Below are 19,187 nucleotides of genomic sequence, written 5' to 3' on the forward strand. Positions count from 1 at the left end.
GGGGGGGGGGTGCGGACATCTAAAGAAAGAATTTGTTTCCTTTTATCATCCAGCTCTGATGCCTTAAGACTTATTTATAGGCTTGGCTAAAGGATTGGACTCCAACTCCCTACCCAGATAAAAACCTGTTTTATTTGGTAACTGCAGGTAGCTAAGAGATTGAGGCCACTGGGGCTTTAATCACTTTGAGTTCTAGAGCCACAGAGCAGATGATATCCCGCCCGTCTTTAATTCATGTTTGCCTGTTCTGGGTGTATGAAGAATCAGATCACCTTTTAAAGTAGAATAACCAAAGCTTCTACCCAGATGAGGCAGAGAAAGAGGATTTTCATTTACTGAAAAAAAAAAAAGTTTGATACTTTGCAAAACTCTTCCATGCCCCCCTTTCTCACTTAAGCTTGTCATAAAATTGTGGTGAGTGAAAATTATTTTATATCCCACTTCTATAGAAATGTAAATTGAGGGCTGAAGACATTTATTAACCGTGCTCCCAAGTTATGGAGCTGGTGAGCATTAGAGAAGACTGAACCCAGATTTTCTGACTTCAAGTCTAGTGCTCTTTCTACCACATCAAAAAGTTAATTCAAAGATGAAGTCCCCACTCTATGGAGAGGGCACTCATTCCCTGGACAACCTGGTGTTTGGACTGAATGACCAATCTGATATCCAAGATGTGGGCAGCTGTAGGACCAAGGCTTGATGTCCCCGGATTGAGACTATCCCACGTAGGCCAGGTAATTCACCTCTTCCTAGACATGGATGTAGGCCCCCCCAGGCACTATGGGCAGTCTTGCCTTCCCTACCATAGACTCTGGTCCCTGCTATGTGTTCAATATACCCCTAGTGTCCATGAATGTGGCCTTATTTTAAAATAGGGTCTTTGTAGATGCAATTAAGTTGAGTCCATACTGGATTAGAGTAGGCCCTAATCCAATATAACTGATGTCCTTATAAGAAGAGAAAACAGAGATACAGACATGACACATAGGATGAACACCATGTAAAAATGGAGGCAGAGATTAGAATGATGCATCTTCAAGCCAAGGAATGCCAAGGATTGCCAGCAACCACCAAAAGCTAGGGAAAGGCATGGGACAGATTCTCCTAGAGCCATCAGAGCATGGTCCTGTTAACATCTTGATCTCAGACTTCTGGCTTCCAAAACTGTGAGAGAATAAATTCCTGCTATTTGAAGCCACCCATTTTGTAGTGTTTTATTATGACAGCCCTAGTAAACTAATGTAATCCTTCATCCCTCCAGTCCTCCAGTGTCCAGAACATTGAATCCTGGAAAAGAAAGATTCCTCCTAATATCTCAGCATCAGGGCACAACAAAGCCATTGTTGGACTTTAAATAAAAGTTCTATTAAAACTTTGTCTGCTTTCAAGCCCATTGGGACCCATCCAGTTTAGGGACCGGTGCTTTTGGAAACAAAGAAAGGTTAGACTTTTTAATTACTTCCCCTGCTGCTGCTACCACCAACACCAGTCTTGTTAATGTATCAATTTCTTTGATTGAAAAGACTGGGTAAATTAAATCTCTCTCTCAAAAAAAAAAAAAAAAAAAGTCAACCTACCACAGAATCAAAAATGGAAAACAAATAAGTCCTCCAGCCCCCCGTGGGATTTGCTTCATAGCTCTGGCAGGAAGTCAGTTTGATCACATTTCTGAAATTACATATTTAATGTGGCTGGCCGTGATCTGCCATTCTGCCCTCAGAAGCCTGGTGTCAGTGAAAAGCAGCTCCACAAGGGAGCATCCCTTGTGGACCACTGTCAGGGCTGAAAGCTTTCTTACCAATTCCTCTGCCCTGATAGGCCAGGCCTTTTTGTGTTCTCTTCCCAGCCCTGCTCCACTGAGCTGGGAAGTCAAGTTCATTCCTAGCCCTTGCCTCTGTATTTTTATCTACAACATGGTAAGCACAAGGCTCTGCACGTATTCACCAAAAAGGCTGAGTCCCAAAGGGGACAGCAGTGCCAGCAGTCATACAAGACCGAGAGCAGGGAACATCTGTTACCCTGAGGACCAGTGACCTGCTGGGAACCAATGAACTCAGTCTGTGGAAATCAAGTGAAAAGCAGTTGGCTCAGGTGTTTCAAGGAAATACTTGTTTAAAATGCTCCACTGGATCACATTCCTTGCCTTTAAAATAAAGACATATAGACCCACTCAATAAATAACAACAATTTATCTCTATGTTAATGGCAGACTGAGTGAGGAGAAACGGAAAGGAAACAAGTCAGATTAAAAGATAATAAAAGAATGATTGGGCTACCCTGGTGGCGCAGTGGTTGAGAGTCCGCCTGCCGATGCAGGGGACACGGGTTAGTGCCCTGGTCCGGGAAGATCCCACATGCCGCGGAGCGGCTGGGCCCATGAGCCTTGGCCACTGAACCTGCGCGTCCAGAGCCTGTGCTCCGCAACGGGAGAGGCCACAACAGTGAGAGGCCCGCGTACCGCAAAAAATAAATAAACGAATAAATAAAAATAAAAGAATGATTAACTGACACAAAAGCAAGAAAAACAAGTCAAAAGATATCCATTTAAAATGACTGTCACAGACAGACAGGGAAAGGAATTGACAAAAGGGAAAGAGAGAGATGAATGGGGGAACAGAGACAGAGACAGACCAACAGATAGACAATGTGGAAAGGATCACTCAGGGTTGTGTGGTCTCCCGGCCTTGTATTCTTTCTCCTATTAACATGGTCTCAGCTCTCACACCTGGGCAGGTGGCTCCCTAAAGCTTGCTCCAATCTTGAGCAACGTCCTCCTGAGGGTTGTTTCTGCATCCCTACCTATCTGCCTGCATCATTTCCCCCTTAGTGTCCAGAGAATGGGGTAATGTATATAAACATTCTCTGAGCACCAACTGTATGCCTGGCTCTGCTGTAGACATGGCCGTGATAAATACAAATAGTACAAGGAGCTCTTGAGGAAGAGGCAGACATGCCTGCTGTATGGCAGGTGCAGTAACAGAGGCGTGGCCAAAGCTCCCTGAAACACAGGGAGGGAAAGACAGTTCTGCGGAGGACTTAGGAAGGCAGATGTTCTGGAGACAGAGACTGCTGAGCTGGGCCTTGGACCCCAGGCACCACTGAGATCAGTGAGAAGGGCTTTCCAGGCAGAGGGAATGCATGTGCAAAAGGGTGTCCAGGAACAGGTCAAGCCCAGTGACACAGGGTAAAGATGAGCCTGGAGAAACAGTTACTTCTGGGTGTACTAAGGGTTTAGATATGATCTTACATGTGAAGCATAGGTTAGAAAAGGAAGGGCAGGAGGGGAACCTGGGAGAGATTCTGGCTATAAGGTGAGAATGACTTGGTTGCCCATGTGGGAGAGTCCAGCTTGAGTAATTGAATAGATGGAGATCCCATTATCAGAGTAGGGAGGAAGAGAAACATTTGGCAAGGAGAGATGGTGACCGCGACGTCTAGAGGGAGAGGAGAAGATGGTGAGATCTTTGTTGAACAAGTTACATTTGAAGTGCGTTCAGGACATGCAAGTGAAGAAGGCCAGTAGAGAGTTGTAAATCCATGTCTTGGCTTTGAGGAGAGAGGTGTGATAGAGAATTATTAGCATAGGCTATGGTTGAGGCTGTGATTGGAGGTTGAAGACCCAGAAGGGATCCAGAAAGTTGCATTTAAGAAGTAAACAGAAGAAGAGGAGCATGACAAACAGAGGTGAAGAAATAGGAAAGATAGGAGGAGAACCAGAAAGTGGAATAGCCACAGAAACCAAACGGGTAAAGAATTTTACATGTGGGAGTCACCAACAGTGTCGAAGCCACCCAATGAACAAGGACTGTGAGAAGGCCTTTCCTCACTCTGGTAAATACCCTTTCTGTTTTACATACCTCCTCCTTCCCCCCATGTTTCCTTCTTTCTCATTCCATTTTGTCCACAGTTAATTTGTTTTTCCTTCCCTTGAACCTGTCTCCCTAGATTCTACCTGCTCTAGCTTGCAAGGCCCAGCTCAGTCCCTGCTTCTATCTCAGAGCTTTTCCTGAGTACCCAGGCCACCCTGAGTCTCTTTCCCCTTGGAATTTTTCTTATGGAAAAAGTTGATGGAATTTTTTGTAACACTAGGGTGGTATCATCCCCCTCTTGAAATCTGAGAACATTCTGACTGTTTCCCGAACATCCCAAATTCTCCAAGAATCCCACTGTGTGACACCAACTCCACTAAACCCTGGACTCCCCAGATGTTTCTTATGACTCAAATTACTTTCCTAGTTTGTATTTCATCCTTTTTATGGCCCAAGTGTAAACTAGGTCACATAATAAAGCAATCATGGATGAGTCTAATTTATCCACCCCAAGGTAGAGAAGATGATAAGTGTCATTTTATCTATCTATCTATCTATCTGTCTATCTAATCTACCATCTACCTATTGTGCATCCGCTCATCCAATGGGTGTCTACAGTTTGCCAAGCTCTTTGCTCCTGCCCCTCATAGAGATTCTAGCCTAGTTCACTTTTATCATAGGCCTAAGATGGTCCTAAATGTCCATCTGAATGGTGCTGCTTAAATACTTGTATGATTGTTTTGTATATATGTGCAGTACCCCTGGGTCTGATGGACCATCAAACCTAATAGGAAGGTTTACTTGGGAAATAAGGCTTTTAAGCCTGTGGCATTTGTCAAGACTTCTAGAAATGTATGCCAAAATGAGGACATTTTACCGTATGGAAATTTCAAAATAAACAATCAAACATTAAAAAAATAAAATCCTTATTCATTCTTTAAAAAAAAAGAAATAGTCTGCCTGTTACATTTAGTAGAGCTTCTTTTTGGAAACCATATCGTGAGCATTCACACCCCACAGCTGGTGACCAAATTAACCCCAAATTAGAACAACCTGCAAGGTCGTAGCCCTCACTGTTCCCATTTTTCTCACTAAGGAAGGCTATATAATGTCTTTCCACAGCACTTTGCATGTCTGATGTCACACTTTTCTTCATATCTTAGTTATGTGTGGCCCTGAATCATCATGATTCCTAGACTATAAGCTCTTAGAGGTCAAGTAATCTGCATCTTGTTTCCTTTGCATCCTCAGTACTTAACACCAGTATTTTGTACTTGGTTGGGTTCTTAATAAACATACACTAGATGAAATTGCAACATTTGCTGAACAATCCAGGGGCAAACTAGGAGTATACTTGAGTCTCTCAATTCCCAATCTGGAGCTTTTCTGCCCCTGAGGACCTCTATTTTAGTAAAAGGTATGGATGTTCCCATAAACCCTCTTATTCCTAAAGTTATATTAATTGGTTTCAGGAAAGACGTGTGTAAGGGGAGAACAGTTCCTGGCCTGGGCATATTTTCATTTAGAAGTCAAAGCTGTGTCTTTAACTACTTTGGGTAGGTTGTTTGGTTGTTTGTTTTTGTTTGGTTGTTTGTTTGTTTCCCCCTCAATCTAAAAAAGCATATTTAGCAGACATGAGTGAGCTGGGAAATTTTTGTTTTGACAGCTTTGGGACATCTGAGATATTGTACACAGAGCATTTCTAACCAGTCTAGAAAGACATGTGTCCAAAACATATGCAGGAAAATGACTGATCAAGAGTGAGAAAAATGAGAGGAAATCCTCTTAAAATGAAATGTTTTGTCAAGAACAATCTCAGGTGCAAAACTTCATGTCAGAATAGCCCTCGGCTTAACAAGACTTTAACTCACCCATTTGAGTAGATGCCTAGAATAATTTGGTCTGTGAGAAATTCATGGAGATTGTGAGCTGTCAGGGCCCACAGCAGTCTGGTCAAACAGCCTCATCTTACAGCTGAGGAAACTAGGCACAGAGAGGTCAGTGATCTGCCCAGGGCTAGTGGCAGAGCTGAGATTCACACCCAGGCTGCCTGCTTGGCAGAGCCCCCATCTAACCCTCCACAGCAGACACGTGGGTGATGGCTCATATTTCCTCAGTACTTGGGCTGCAGAGAATTTCCTCACATGTTACTTCTGAGCATTGCTTTACTCATCCCATCACTTTAATTCCTTAGATCTCTGTCCGCCCAGCGGGTTCATGCTGCCCTAAGGGTTGCATCAGTGTAGGGTCCGTACCATCCCAGTGTGGGTAAAGTCACACCCAGGCTCAGTCTAGCTGCCTCACCATCACCTGGAGAGCTTCTTTTAAAAACAAGATTCTGGGGCCTGGGGACTGTAGGATTAGGTATGGGAACCACAGGTCTTTCATTCACCTCCTGGTTGCCTATTTGAATCTCCTCTGTTACATCCAAGCAAGACATATCCCAGCCTCTGTTTGAACAGTGGGGAAGAAACTCAAGTTGGAATTGAGTTGTGGAATTCATTCCCAGCTCTGATTCTTGTGAGTGTTATTACCTTCAGTGACTCAAGCCACTATCTTTGATTCTGTTTGTCATCTGAAAAATGGGAATGGTCATGATTCCTAATTGACGGCATTACTGTCAGGACTGACTATGAGGACAGAGTTCCATGTGCTGGAGCACAGGTGCTTCACTAATGCTCTCTGAAGAGGATCAGACCCACTCCAGTGAGAAGCCAATAGCCTGCATTTTGGTGGCATGGCTCTATTTGCTAGAAAATATTTCCTTAACATTCTTTAAGTCCCTAACTTTGTCCTCTGGAACCTGAAAGCACTTTACCTTTAACCATGATACTATCTGAGCTAGAATTTAATGCTATGCAGTCCAGCTTCAAAATTCATACAACTACATAAAAATAAGCAATACTAGTTCCCCACCTCCCTGGAATAACCTCATTCCTTCCTCTATTCTTAACAAACTTCCTAGCTAAACCTCTATCATCTGTCAAAATCCTTCCATCCTTCAAGATGCAGCCCAAAAGTTGTCTCCTCCCTGAGCCTGTGATCCTTCGGGCAGAAGGTCTCTCTTGTTCTGTGTCCTCCCGGCTTCACCAGGTCTGCTTATCATGAGAGCCAAGTGTGAGTAAGTCCATCTCTCCCACTAGATTGGGAGTTTCTGAAGGTCACAGGGTTTGTGCTAGGGAAGCCTGTGTTTTGAGATTGGCATCAGGGAGGAACCTCATGTTCACCTCCAACACACAGGAGATCCTCGCCAGAAGAGACAGAAGAGTAAGTGGGGAGGACCATCTTACATGTTCTGAGGTCAAGGCTTCCCAGGACCTTTTCCAGTTATTGGGGCTACCACACTACTCAGAGCTCTCCTCCAACCATCTGGTTTCAGGAATGATCTCATCTGGGTGGATGTCATGCTGAGCAGTGTACAAATTACCAAGGTTTTCACCATGCTCTCTGGAGCTGGCCTCATTCTGTTAGAGGTATCATGTTCTGCATAAATGCTTCATGGAAATTGTAGGCAGAAAACTGGACTGGAAGTCCAATCTGGATTTTGGTCTTAGCTTTCTGCTTCTCCAGACCCTAGGCCGTTCCACTTTGGCCAAGTCACTTCACCTTCCTGAGCCTCAGTTTTCCCATCTATAAAATGAGGAGGCTGTTAACTTCAGAAGTTTAATTATTTTCAATTTTCTGTTCTGGGATGAAGAGCCAAGTCCCATTTCTTCAATCTGTAATATTGTTATGGCCACAGATAAGAGAAATGAGAATTGAGCTTTCTGTGCCGATCTCCCACCATTGTGGACATGTATGCACACACATCCTCTTCTGAGATTGTCTTCCGAGGCTGCATTTATATAATTAATTGATTGAAGGAGACTTGGTCCTTCTTCGCTGCAGCTTGATTATAAGTGAGCTAAACAGATGTCTTGAATTGGGCGATTGGTTCCCAGATGCATTGTAGGGGGCAAGCGGTGGGAAAGAATTGAATGATTTCAGTTCTGGGACACCACGACAAATGAACAGTGGTTGGTGGGAGGGGGGCAGACGGGGGGCAGGTCTTATAAAGTGTGTGACAAGATGTTGATGGCAGCTGGTGGATTAACATCAAAGGTGACTGGTGGGCCAAGTGCTCCTTTAGGAGATAACCCAGAAAGGGGGAGTGGAAGTCTCTAATCATCTGAGCCTGAGCTGGAAGTCAGGAATCTTGGGATTCTGCTGACCAGCTGGCTAGAGCCAAGTTAGCTTGATTCAGCCATCTGTCCAAAGGGAAAATTGGTCTTAGAATGGTGGAGATGGATGAGACTCATTTCATTCCACTACGTTATTTTTCAGATGAGGAAACTGAGGCCTAGAGAGGTTAAGGGACTAGCTTGAAGTAACACCTCAGAGCCAGGGCTAGAACCTAGATCTTCTTACTCAAGGTCTAGCATGACTTCACTTCCAAAGGGAAGCTTGATCAGCACATCAAAAAACAAAGATTGAGTGAGGAGCTTCAACAAAGTCTGACATAGGCAAAGTTCTGCCTTCAGTGCTGGACATGCCTTTTATCTCCTCTCTGTCGTGGCTGAGCCTGGAGCCACCTGGAGAGCAAGAGCAATGACTGCCATCATTTGGTAATAATCAAACGATGTGCGAGTCCCCACGCCAGGTGCTTGATGTGTGTATTGCGTTTAATCCTCCTCACAGTTTCCTGAGGTGGCCCCTGTTTTAATCCCCATTTTAAAGTGAAAAAATTGAGCCACAGGGAGATTAAATAATTTGCCCTGGGATAACACAGCTAGTAAGTGACAGAGCCAAGCTTTCACCTTGAGCAGCCAGACCGCACGCAGGATCTATGCTTCTGTTTACCCCCCAGACACCCTGGTGCCCCTCTGAGGTTTTGATACAAGACAGGGCAAGGGAGGAGGGTATCTGTTCTAGGTAGCATCTCCCTGAGTCCTCCAAGGTCAAGTCAGTTCAGCTCATCTCCAGGTTCCTGGTGGTAAACATGAGGCACAGGGAGATCAAGTGATGTTGATGTGTTCTGCAGCACAGGCTCTAGGTGGTAAGAATATCCACATATAGTATCTCATTGGTAAGAGAGCACTTCCACATTCGTTACCTTATTTGATTGTCACAGCAGATATTATTATTTTTATCAGCATCATTACTGTGATAATTCTCTCTGGTTTATCCATGAGGAAATCCAGACTCAAGTGGTTAAATAAATTGGCCAAAAGCACAAGGCTGATTGGCCCAGAGCCAGAAGAGTTTCGAAGAATACTCTAGTGATCTTCCCCTTTCACTCCTAGGCCACCCTTTTTCCTCCCTTTGTTCTCACCGTAGCTTCTGGCCTGTGCACAGACTTGCTCTCCAGCAGGAGATTCCAGCAACCATCAAAAAGCAGCTTGTTGGCAGAAGAGGACATTTAGGATGAAAGAAGCCAGAAAGCCTTATTGGAGATTATCTGAGCCATCAAATCATTGGGAAATGGTTGAAACCTAGCCATGTATGTTTTTGCCAGCTTATTCCAGAAAAACACAGTATAGATTTTTTAGAATTTTAAGAATTATTTAAGGTATTGTTTTGTTTGCTTTTTACCCACAGCTTTGAATGAAAACAGTAAAAATTGCAGGGTCAGGAACTGGATTTTAGTATCAATCCTGCAACTCACCCACCATGCACCCTTTGGCAAGCCCCATCATGTCTCTGGGCCTCAGTCTCTTCCTCTAAGGTGGTCCTCAAGGTCCTTCATGACCTTGAGGGCAACAATTGGAAAGTTCTCGGGAATCCCTTGAGAAAAGGAGACCCCACTTTATGCCTCAGGATTGGTGGCAGCCAGAGGGAGTTCCCTTGAGCTGGATACAATTCTTAAGGACTGACAGTATTTCGAGAATGCTGGTTCCTGGAGCTTTATTTAATGAACTGTAGTTTCAAATATAAAGCTCTATTTTATGACCTCTAAAGGCCACCTATAAGAAAATTGCCACATGTGTATGAAGCTTCACATGGTTCTTTACTGAATATACAAATCAGGTTTGTCAGGAATACATTGGCATTTGTATATGCCACCCATGAATCAATCCAGCCTCAGCTTAAATGTGCCAATAAGCCAAGCCTGAGGAGGGGAGAGCTGGTGATTCAGTAACTATGATTTTCAGCCCGGCCCAGGCCTGGTGCTTACTGGAGAGGATGGCATTCGGAAAGGCCTCCACAGCCAGGAGAAATGCCCTCCGTACTGTGTGTGAAGGACTCCTTGACCAGCCACATGACCCTGGATAAGTCTTTTCCCTTGCCTGGGTCTTGGTGTTTTCACCTGTCCAATGGAAGAAACAACCTCAAGTGTCACTTCAAGTTCTAACAGCTGACTCTGCGAATATCACCTTCAGGCCAAAATACCGACTTTCCCACGGTACAGCAGAATACTAAGGAAATGGCCATGTGCCATCAGTTGACTGCCCCACATAAATACCGTTTTTCCTGGTAAACAGAAAGCTGTGTTCAAAAGGACATGGCTATGTAAATTCTGAATCAGCTAATGTGCACTGGAAATTCTCCATTCCAAGCACATGCATCATCTCACTGAGTCCTCCTAGCAGTTCTGGGAAGTTAGTCTTATCACTAAGATGACTGAGACTCAGAGAGAGGGAGAGAGTGCCCTGCACCGCACAGCTGACAAGTGGCAGGATTGGAGTCAAATCTCAGGTCTTGTGCCCTATCCCTGAGAAACAACCATGATGGTGTTAAGGTTGCTTAATGAATAAGACATATGGGCAGAGACACATAGGAAAAGACTGCAGAGCTGGGTAGGACCAGAGAGACCACCATTCAGCAAGTGAGGGGCATCAGGCCCCATGTCAGGCTATCAGCATCCCAGTAGTTAAACACTGGGTCAAGATAACTAGAGACAGAAAAGTAACCCCAAGGCAAAATCACAATCATGTTGCCATATGTAAACTAGTGGCAAACCTGATAATTCTCTGTTTTCAGATGCAGATCCCAGGGCCGGGTATACAGTTGAATAAACTCTCTCGTGGGCCCCTGATGGCCAAAGAAAACTTGCCCATCCCACTGTCAGTTCCCTTAGCTGTAACCCTCAGCCCTACCCAAGAAACACAAAGTATACCCCAGAAGATGTCAGGAAACATAGACACGAACATTGAGCCCCAGACTTTAATGCATCTGTAGGCTTGGCTTCCTGAGTCATGCCTACGGGGATTAAGACTTGGATCTTATGGATGTATACACTGACTCAGTCCTCATCTAGAGTATCCCAAGTCTGACTTTGTGAAGGTGGGATCAGGACCTTTAAGGACAGCTCAGATGCTTTGGCTTCTGTCCTGCCTCCAGCGTGGCCCTGCCTGTCCCTGCATGGGCCCAGTTCCTGCCCTCCCTCACTGCAGGTCTGACTCCTCCTGTTGGTGTCTGTGGCTCTAAATGAGGGGAGGTCTTTCTGCTACCTTTTCAGTTCATAATTCCATTTGTGAGATACTGACATCAAGGCCTTGTGGTCCCATGGAGGAAGCAGGTCAGTGGAAGCCCAAACAGTCACTTCCTGTCTGAGTAACTTCAGATGTGACTTCATTTCTCTAAGCCCCAGTGTTGTCCTCTGTCAAATGGGGATGAGTCCTGCCTACCTCATAGGGATTCAATAAGATAATGATGTAGGGTGCCTGGCATACTGTCTGACCATGGTAAGCCCTCAGTAAATGTTATCAATTAAGAAAGTACTTCCCACAGGCCTTCATGGAGTTCCCCCTGTCTGGGCTCCTCTGTAAACATATACCCCGTGCTACCAGAGTCGAGAGCATAAGTCCAACCCCAAGCTTGACTTCTGTAACACGTGTAATAAGAGACAAAATGAAGGGTGAAGTATCATGGGATTGATAAACATGGCATTCTTCTCTTTTTTTATGACTCTGCTTTTCACTCTGTGTTATTTGCTTCCAGTCCTCGAGCTGGGCTGAGGCTGGGCGACATCAACCAGTGGGCTCCTATGGACCTGCCCAGGCTGGCATCTGCCACCTGTGGTCATCTGGAAACCAGCCAGCCTTGGGAGGCATGTCTTAAAATCTAAAGGAGGCCCCTAATTTGAATTGTCTTAAGGAGACTTAGGAAACTAGTGAGAGGTCTCTAGGTTTACAGGGTTAGGATGAAGGAGGTACAAAGGACCTTGATCTAAGGGATTTTTTGGGAGCCTGAGGTCAATCTGGATACATAGGAGGGCTGCTGGATTTTCTAAGTCCACCCAAGGGAAGACCCAAGGGTCCAAAGTACACCACGTCTCCCTGTTACCCTTCTGTGGTGTTATGGACAGTGCCTGAAACTTCCATGCAATCTCCTTCTTGTAGCGCAGACTGGGAAGATCCCCATCTCTGCCCAAGTGGCCAAGGCTCGCTTCCTAGGCACAGGTGTTGGGCAAGATTGCTTTGGTAGTTTCACACATTCCCAGAGGCTAGATTTCCACCTTCAGATTCAGTGTCAAAGTGTTTGGTCACTGCCAACTCACTATGGCCAAGGGAACTGCATCACTCTGGGCAGGGCCACCACAGGGTTCTTCTGATGGGTTACTGTGCCATTCTTCTGAAGGGCTGTGTTTTATACTAGAACAATTCCTTGAAGCTAACTGTTAATTCAGTTTTTGAAATATGATTCATATCCTGGAAGATTTCAGAATATGGGTACAGACTGATAAAAATGCATGAATACACACACAGACACACACACACACACACACACATTCACCCTCGCACGGTCATCTGTAAAACTTGCCTGAACCTTCCTTCTTAATTCTTTGACAATCTTGAGACAAAGTGAGACCCCATGGAGTGTGATGCACATTCCACCTCCTTCCCTGGGGAACCTGCTTTAGGGATGACAGCGGGCCCTCATTTAGAGGCAGGCAGGGTGAGGGGACCAACGGTCTGTAGGTTTGGTTGTGTTGGCCAAAGATGAGCTCTATAGAATCACTGACCTTCAGAGATGGAGGGCACCGTAGAGGGGGTATGCTTCATCTCTTTCATTTTCAAATGCAGAAAGCCAGACACAGAAATAGGAATGGACGTGCTGAGGCCCCTCAGCTGCTGTGTGCAGGACTGAGCCTGGAACTATCCTCACTGCTCTACCAAGACCTTTCCCTTCACAGCACTTGACACTCCTCTCAGCAGGCCAACTATTTCCAGAAGATTCCATTACTTTATCTTTCTTCCATGATGGAAGTGACTAGAAAGTGGGGAGCAGTGATTTCAACTATGTGTGTAGCAGGTTCTGGAAAGTTAGATTCTCCTGGTTCCAAACAGGTATGTAAAAAGGAAGGTCGAAATCTCTAGATTCTTCTGAAGGTCAGTCACTTTGTAAAATGGACCTGACACAGAGGAAATATAGATCTGCCTCCTTAGGGTAGTACAGAAGCCTTTACAGGTATGAAAAGTTTGCAGACTTCATAGGTTTCTCATATATAATTTAATCTGTTGGCCCTGGATTAAAATTCTGAAGCTGTGGAGGTGTGATGAATAACATCTAGATCTTCAGCATTAACCAGCCCTGGGTCACATTCTGGCTCTGCCGTAGGGTAGTCCTTTGGTCTTTGTACAAGTAGAGTAAACTTTCTGAGCCTCAGTTTCCTCAGCTTTAAATAGAAGACACAATTCCCTTCTCAGTTTTGTTCAGCAGATTAAATACAGTGATATAAGAAACTCCTTAGCACGGTCCCTGGCAGACAGCCGGGGTCAGTGAATGTGATTTCCCACCCCTCTCCTTGGGCATGGACCTGTTCAACCATTGGGTTGCTTAAGGCTGAACACCTCACGGAAACCCTTAGCCCCTCTGAGTCCTGCCTGTAGGAGAGACTCTACAGCACCCACCACAAAGGGGCGGAGTCAGAGGAGGGCTAAAGAGAGAGATCCAAGAAGCACCCTAGGTCTAGAAACTCAGAAAAGGCCTAAGGAAAATGAGGCTTAACCTGGTGTTTTTAGAGAAGACAAATCCCAGGTATTATTGCTCGAAAGGCACAGAGGCTAGCAAAGGAGAGAGAAACCTGTGTAGAAATTTTATAAGAAATTAAATCAGAATATAGAAAAGCCCAATCTGATTTCACCCAAAATGAGCAATAACGTTAACTCCATTCCTGTTTAAAGCCAAAGAGTACATCTTTGACAGCTAAAGAGAAGCTGCCTCAGGGCAAGAATTTCAAAATGAACCCATTTGATAACAGGATTATCTGCCTAGCTTGTTTTACTAGGCAGGGTCTGACCCAAACACAGCTGATTATCAGACTCTCCAGAGTTTAAAGATCCAAGGATTGATGGCACTTGAGACTGGGGTTGTATATTCTGTTGTCTGTTTGTCTAATATGCACACAGAGCGCATTTGCCAAGCAGTGTCTGAGCTGGCATGCCACACTTCTGTCCCAAATACAAATAGGATGACTTTAATTGGAGAAGAAAAGTCAAGATGGAGGATGGGCCTCAGAAGTTGAAGCTTTGGGAAAGGTACCAGTAATTGTTGATGTGGGATGGAGGTGGCCAGTAGCTTTCTCTCCCACCTTCTGACTTGATCATTCACTAATGTGGATGGGTCTTGTTAATCATCCCCAGAGGAGCCAGGTTTAATGGCTACACCTTTCGTTATAAGAATAATTTTTGTGCTACAAAGTACAAAATGTTGGATCGGTTTTCTTCTCCTTGCATTCTGCTATCAAACCAGGTTCCTGGCAAGCAAGTCTTGAAGGTTAAGAGCCTACAGTTCATGGACACCAACTCATAGCAGCAGCTCAGCCCCCAGAGGCAGGTAGAAGTTCTTCAAGGCTGATAAAATATGTAGGCAGCAAGTGGCCTGTCAACTCAAACAAGGCTAGCTCTGCCTGTTTCAGCTTGACATTATAAAGGTGAATTGTCTGAATCGTGAAAGGGCGAGTGGTATTAACCTTAGGACCAGAAGGATGGCAGCTCCTGGAGAGCAGCTGGTACATAAATCTCTGCTGGTTGAGAAGTTAGAAAGATACTTTAATAGAAGGGTAATTGAAGGATTTTTTTCTTCCCCCCCTAAACTTAGATCGTTTGGCCAACGTCAGTGGGCATTATTTTGCTCCCACTCCAGGGCAGGGCCATCTTCTATGGTGTAACTAAAGGACATTCCAGTGACTGGCTACCTGCACTAGTCTTGACCCTACTTCTCCTCTGCCTCCTGAAATTCCCAACAGGAGACTCATCTTGGAGATCAAGGTAGCAATAGCTCCAGAAGCAGCTGTTAAAATGCACAATGATAATTGGGAGTTAGTAGTCATTAGCACCACCGCACAGATTGATTTATCAAATTAGTTATAACCCTTCTGAGAGCAAGGACTTTGGAATCTTAAAAAAGTCAAATCAGCAGGAATAAAGACGCAGAGGTAGAAAATGGACTTGAGGACACGGGGAGGGGAAAGGGTAAGCTGGGATGAAGTGAGAGAGTAGCATTGACATATATACACTACCAAATGTGAAATAGATAGCTAGTGGGAAGCAGCCGCATAGCACAGGGAGGTCAGCTCGGTGCTTTGTGACCACCTAGAGGGGTGGGATAGGGAGGGGATATGGGGATATACATATAGCTGATTCACTTTGTTATACAGCAGAAACTAACACAACATTGTAAAGTAATTATACTCCAATAAAGATGTTAAAAAAAAAAAAGTCAAATCAGGAAGGAGCTTTAGAAGACATCTAGTGTGGGTCTCATTCTGTATTTGATGAATTTAAGGCCCAGAGAGGTTAAGTGGCTTATTCAAAGTAAACAGCAAATCAATGGCAGAGTTGGAGCTGGAACCCAGGTTTCACTGGGTACTTGTTTCTAGAATCATCAAGTCTAAACCTCTTATTTATGGATGAGGGCACCAAGTTCCATATGTGAGAAGAGACTGGCCAAGCCTGGATATCAATCAAATTCCCCATATTCCCATCCAATGGTCTTTATATGAAATTTTCCCTTTCTTCACATCCCCAGGGCTAAAGGGAGATGATGAAGTAAAGGGTGGATGACTAATTTGGTTTTTGGCCCATATTCTGTTGATCCATTAGTGAGCATTGGGACCTTCTAGGTACAAAGTACTTCAGCCACTTTGGGTAATAAACAACAAGCAAGGCAAGGGAAAGAGAAGGTAAGTGTATCCTAAAAGTAGGGCAGACGTGGAATGATTGGACACAAGGATGATTCATGCAAAGAAGCCCAGAAAGCGATCACACAGAGTCCCAGGACACAGCCTCTTTCTGCCTCTTCTCTCTCTCCTTACCCAGTGACCTTCCCCATTCCCTCCCCAAGAGAGAATAAACTCATTAGCTATCACAGCCTTGGCTCTCCTCTCTGGAGGGTGATTGAAGAATAGATGATAGGGCTGTCAAACAGGGTTGTGAGTAGCTTAAGTTCCCTTTGGCCTTCTCTTCTCAGTTAGGATCCTGATGAGGATTTTTCCTGAGCATCAACTGTGGACCAGACTCATGTGTACAGATAATGAATTATACTACTAGTTCTTACAGCAATCTCCAGAGGTAGAAATTATCATCCCCAATGTACAAGTGAGGAAATTTCAGGCCAGAGAGGTTAATTTTCTTGCCTGACTTAGATTCAGACCCATCTGGTTGCAAAGCCAGGCTCTGCCCACTTGACCTCAGGCCCTCTCCATGTCACCAGGTAACCTTACAAGATGCAAAACTTTTCATGGTCTGACTTGTTTAGCTCTTTTTTTACCTGCCTTCTGTGAAGATACCTCCCATAATCTGAGTTATATAAAGAACACCTTTTTTCTCTTGTAGTCTCCTTTTCATCCACATGGAGCTCAGCCACCTGTGGAATTGACAGCCTGCCATACCTCGTTAGGGTGAAGGTTGTGGGTGAGATGGAGGCCAACTTGCTGGAGTGGAGGAGTGGGGCTGGAAGGTCACATTTGGGAGACAGTTTGCTCCACTGACCATTGTCTGTCCTTGCAGGTCTGGAGTGCAGCTTTGACTTCCCCTGTGAGCTGGAGTATTCCCCTCCACTGCACAACCTTGGGAACCAGAGCTGGTCCTGGCGCCGTGTCCCTCCTGAGGAGGCTTCCCAGATGGACCTGTTGGATGGGCCCGAAGAGGAGCATGCCAAGGAGATGCCCAGAGGTAAGGGTAGAGGCCACTGCAAAGCGTCCCAGATGGGCCAGGATGGGGCTGGGATGTCTATTTCTGTTTGAAATTTTGAGGCTTCTCCACCCCTGTTCCATCCTGTTTCCTTTGAAACCTGTTTGTAATATCTGTGCCTCTTCATGTTTTCTTGGGCTATACAAGGAAGAGGAGGTTGCAAGTCCAATTTCAGGATCAATCCAACCCTTTACGCTCTTATTAATGAAAGAAAATAGGATTTCATAGCTCTCTTTCATGCAGATTTCCCAATGTAAGATACAGAAGAAAATGTTAATCTGTTTGTTCATTTGGAATGGGGTTGCCAGTTAAAACACAGGACGCCCAGTTAACTTTGGGCTTCCAGTGAATAACAAATGATTTTTTAGTATAAGTATGTCTCATGCAATAGTTGGGACATACTTATACTTAAAAATTATTCAAATTATACTAAAAAAATTCAAATGTAATTGAGTGTTGTACATTTTTATTTGCTAAATCTGGCAATCCTAATTTGGAAGGTGTTGTATAACTGAGTTAAATGTTAGTTTCAAAGCCATTAATGAATATTTAGACTGCATATTAGTTCTGCAAGGTGCTTCCAGTAGTTCTTTGCTGTTTATGAACATCCTCTTCTAAATTATCAGGACTGGAAAAGGTAGGCTGAGGGTAAGTAGTGTGTGCTTGTTAAATATTTGCTGAGTTTTTAGAGAGAGATGTGGAGGCACTAAGCCCTAGCACTGCCTCAGGTCTCTTTAAGGCAAATCTTAGAGCTCCCAATTCCTTGGACTCAGAAAACTTTACTGACCCAGAATAGACCACCTATATTTCTAACTTTCAGGAAGAAATGATAACTGACATAGTACTGGACTTACTGGACATTCAGAGTAGTATTTTCAGTTTGCAAAGCCCTTCCAACTGCACTGTCTCATTGGATTCCAATTTTGTGAGGGAGTCAGGACAGATGGGGAAGCTAGGGCTCAGAGAGGGGAAGCAACTTGCTAAAGATCAGCTTATACATGTGGGTCCAGGTCTAGATGTCTGCTGTGATGAGTCATAGACCAGAATACTTTTCACCATATCATGTTTCTGTCTTTGTAGCGAAAGCTGTGGTGACAGCCTGCTGTGGGCCCAGTTCTTAGGGGTGATTATCTCAGGTAGATGCTCTTGGGAAACTAACAGGGACAGGGTTCAAGTATGCTCATGGGAGACTAATAACTAGTAGCTAATGCTCCCAGGCTTCTACATCAGCCTTGAGCCCTGAACTATGAGGCACCTTTCTTTTCTACACACTCTCCCAGGCTGACCTTTTCTATTTTTATGACTCTCTCGAAATTTCTTGACTTTGATACATATTTTAAGCTGCTTTCATCTGGATACTGTTGTGTAACGTAGGGTGTGTATGTGTGTAGGTGTGTGCTCTTAACCCAATAATGCATCTGAATATTCTGGAGAACTTATAAAAAAATACTTCCTAAGCGCTATAGCCTAATTCTGATTCAGTAGATCTGAGATAGAGCCTAGAAATCTGTAGATTTTAAAATTTTACTATAAAAGCTAGCATGTGCAAAAAAGTAGATATAACATATATGCAAGGATTAAAGATTACAATAAAATCAGTACTTGTATTCTCATCACCAAGTGTAAGAATTTGAATGTTGTCAGTCCCTTTACAATCTCTTCTGTCCCCCACCCAGATCAAAAATCTCTCCCTTTCCCCAGAGGTAAATATTATCCTGCACTTTGTGTTAATCATTCATTTGCTTTCTTTGTGGCCTTACCACTTATGTATATAGCCTCAAACAACATATAGATTAGATTTGCAACCTGTTATATAAATGGAATAATGTTTTTGTTCTGTGATTTGCTCATTTTGACGCATGTAACTGTGGTTCATTTGGTTTTGAATCCATTGCAGAAAAATACCACAATTTCTCTCTTCCACTGTCATTAGATATTTGGGTTGTTTCCAGGCTTTTGCTATTACCAACAACTCTACTGTCAGCATTTTTGTGCATGCCTCTTGGTGCGTATGCACGTCCAAGAGTTTCTCTAGAGCGTAGAACTTGGAGTGGAATTTCTGGGTCACAAGGTACAGCTTCCATTTCAATAGATAATCCAATGTATTTTCCAAAGTGGTGGCACCAAGTTATACTCCCCCTAGTGATGTATTAGTACATCCGGGATTCTACATCCTCACCAGTACCCGGTATTGCCAAACTTTGTCATTTTTGTTCATCTGGTGGATGGAATACAGTATGTCATTGCAGCTTTGATTTCTATG

The 19,187-nt window shown here is 44.2% G+C and overlaps 1 protein-coding gene across 2 annotated transcripts in view; it reads left to right on the forward strand.

The window, feature by feature from the left end:
• ALK (ALK receptor tyrosine kinase) overlaps positions 1-19,187 on the forward strand; it is a 729,733-nt gene that overhangs the window by 216,641 nt on the left and 493,905 nt on the right. For both annotated transcript variants that reach the window (XM_029231576.1, XM_029231577.1), the window contains exon 4: positions 16,742-16,906. In XM_029231576.1, coding sequence (XP_029087409.1) covers positions 16,742-16,906 — 165 coding nt within the window. The remainder of the gene's footprint in view (positions 1-16,741; positions 16,907-19,187) is intronic.

The sequence above is a fragment of the Monodon monoceros genome, unplaced genomic scaffold, assembly GCF_005190385.1.
Source record: "Monodon monoceros isolate NGI ecotype Baffin Bay Population unplaced genomic scaffold, NGI_Narwhal_1 Super_Scaffold_19, whole genome shotgun sequence".
Classification (NCBI taxonomy): domain Eukaryota; kingdom Metazoa; phylum Chordata; class Mammalia; order Artiodactyla; family Monodontidae; genus Monodon; species Monodon monoceros.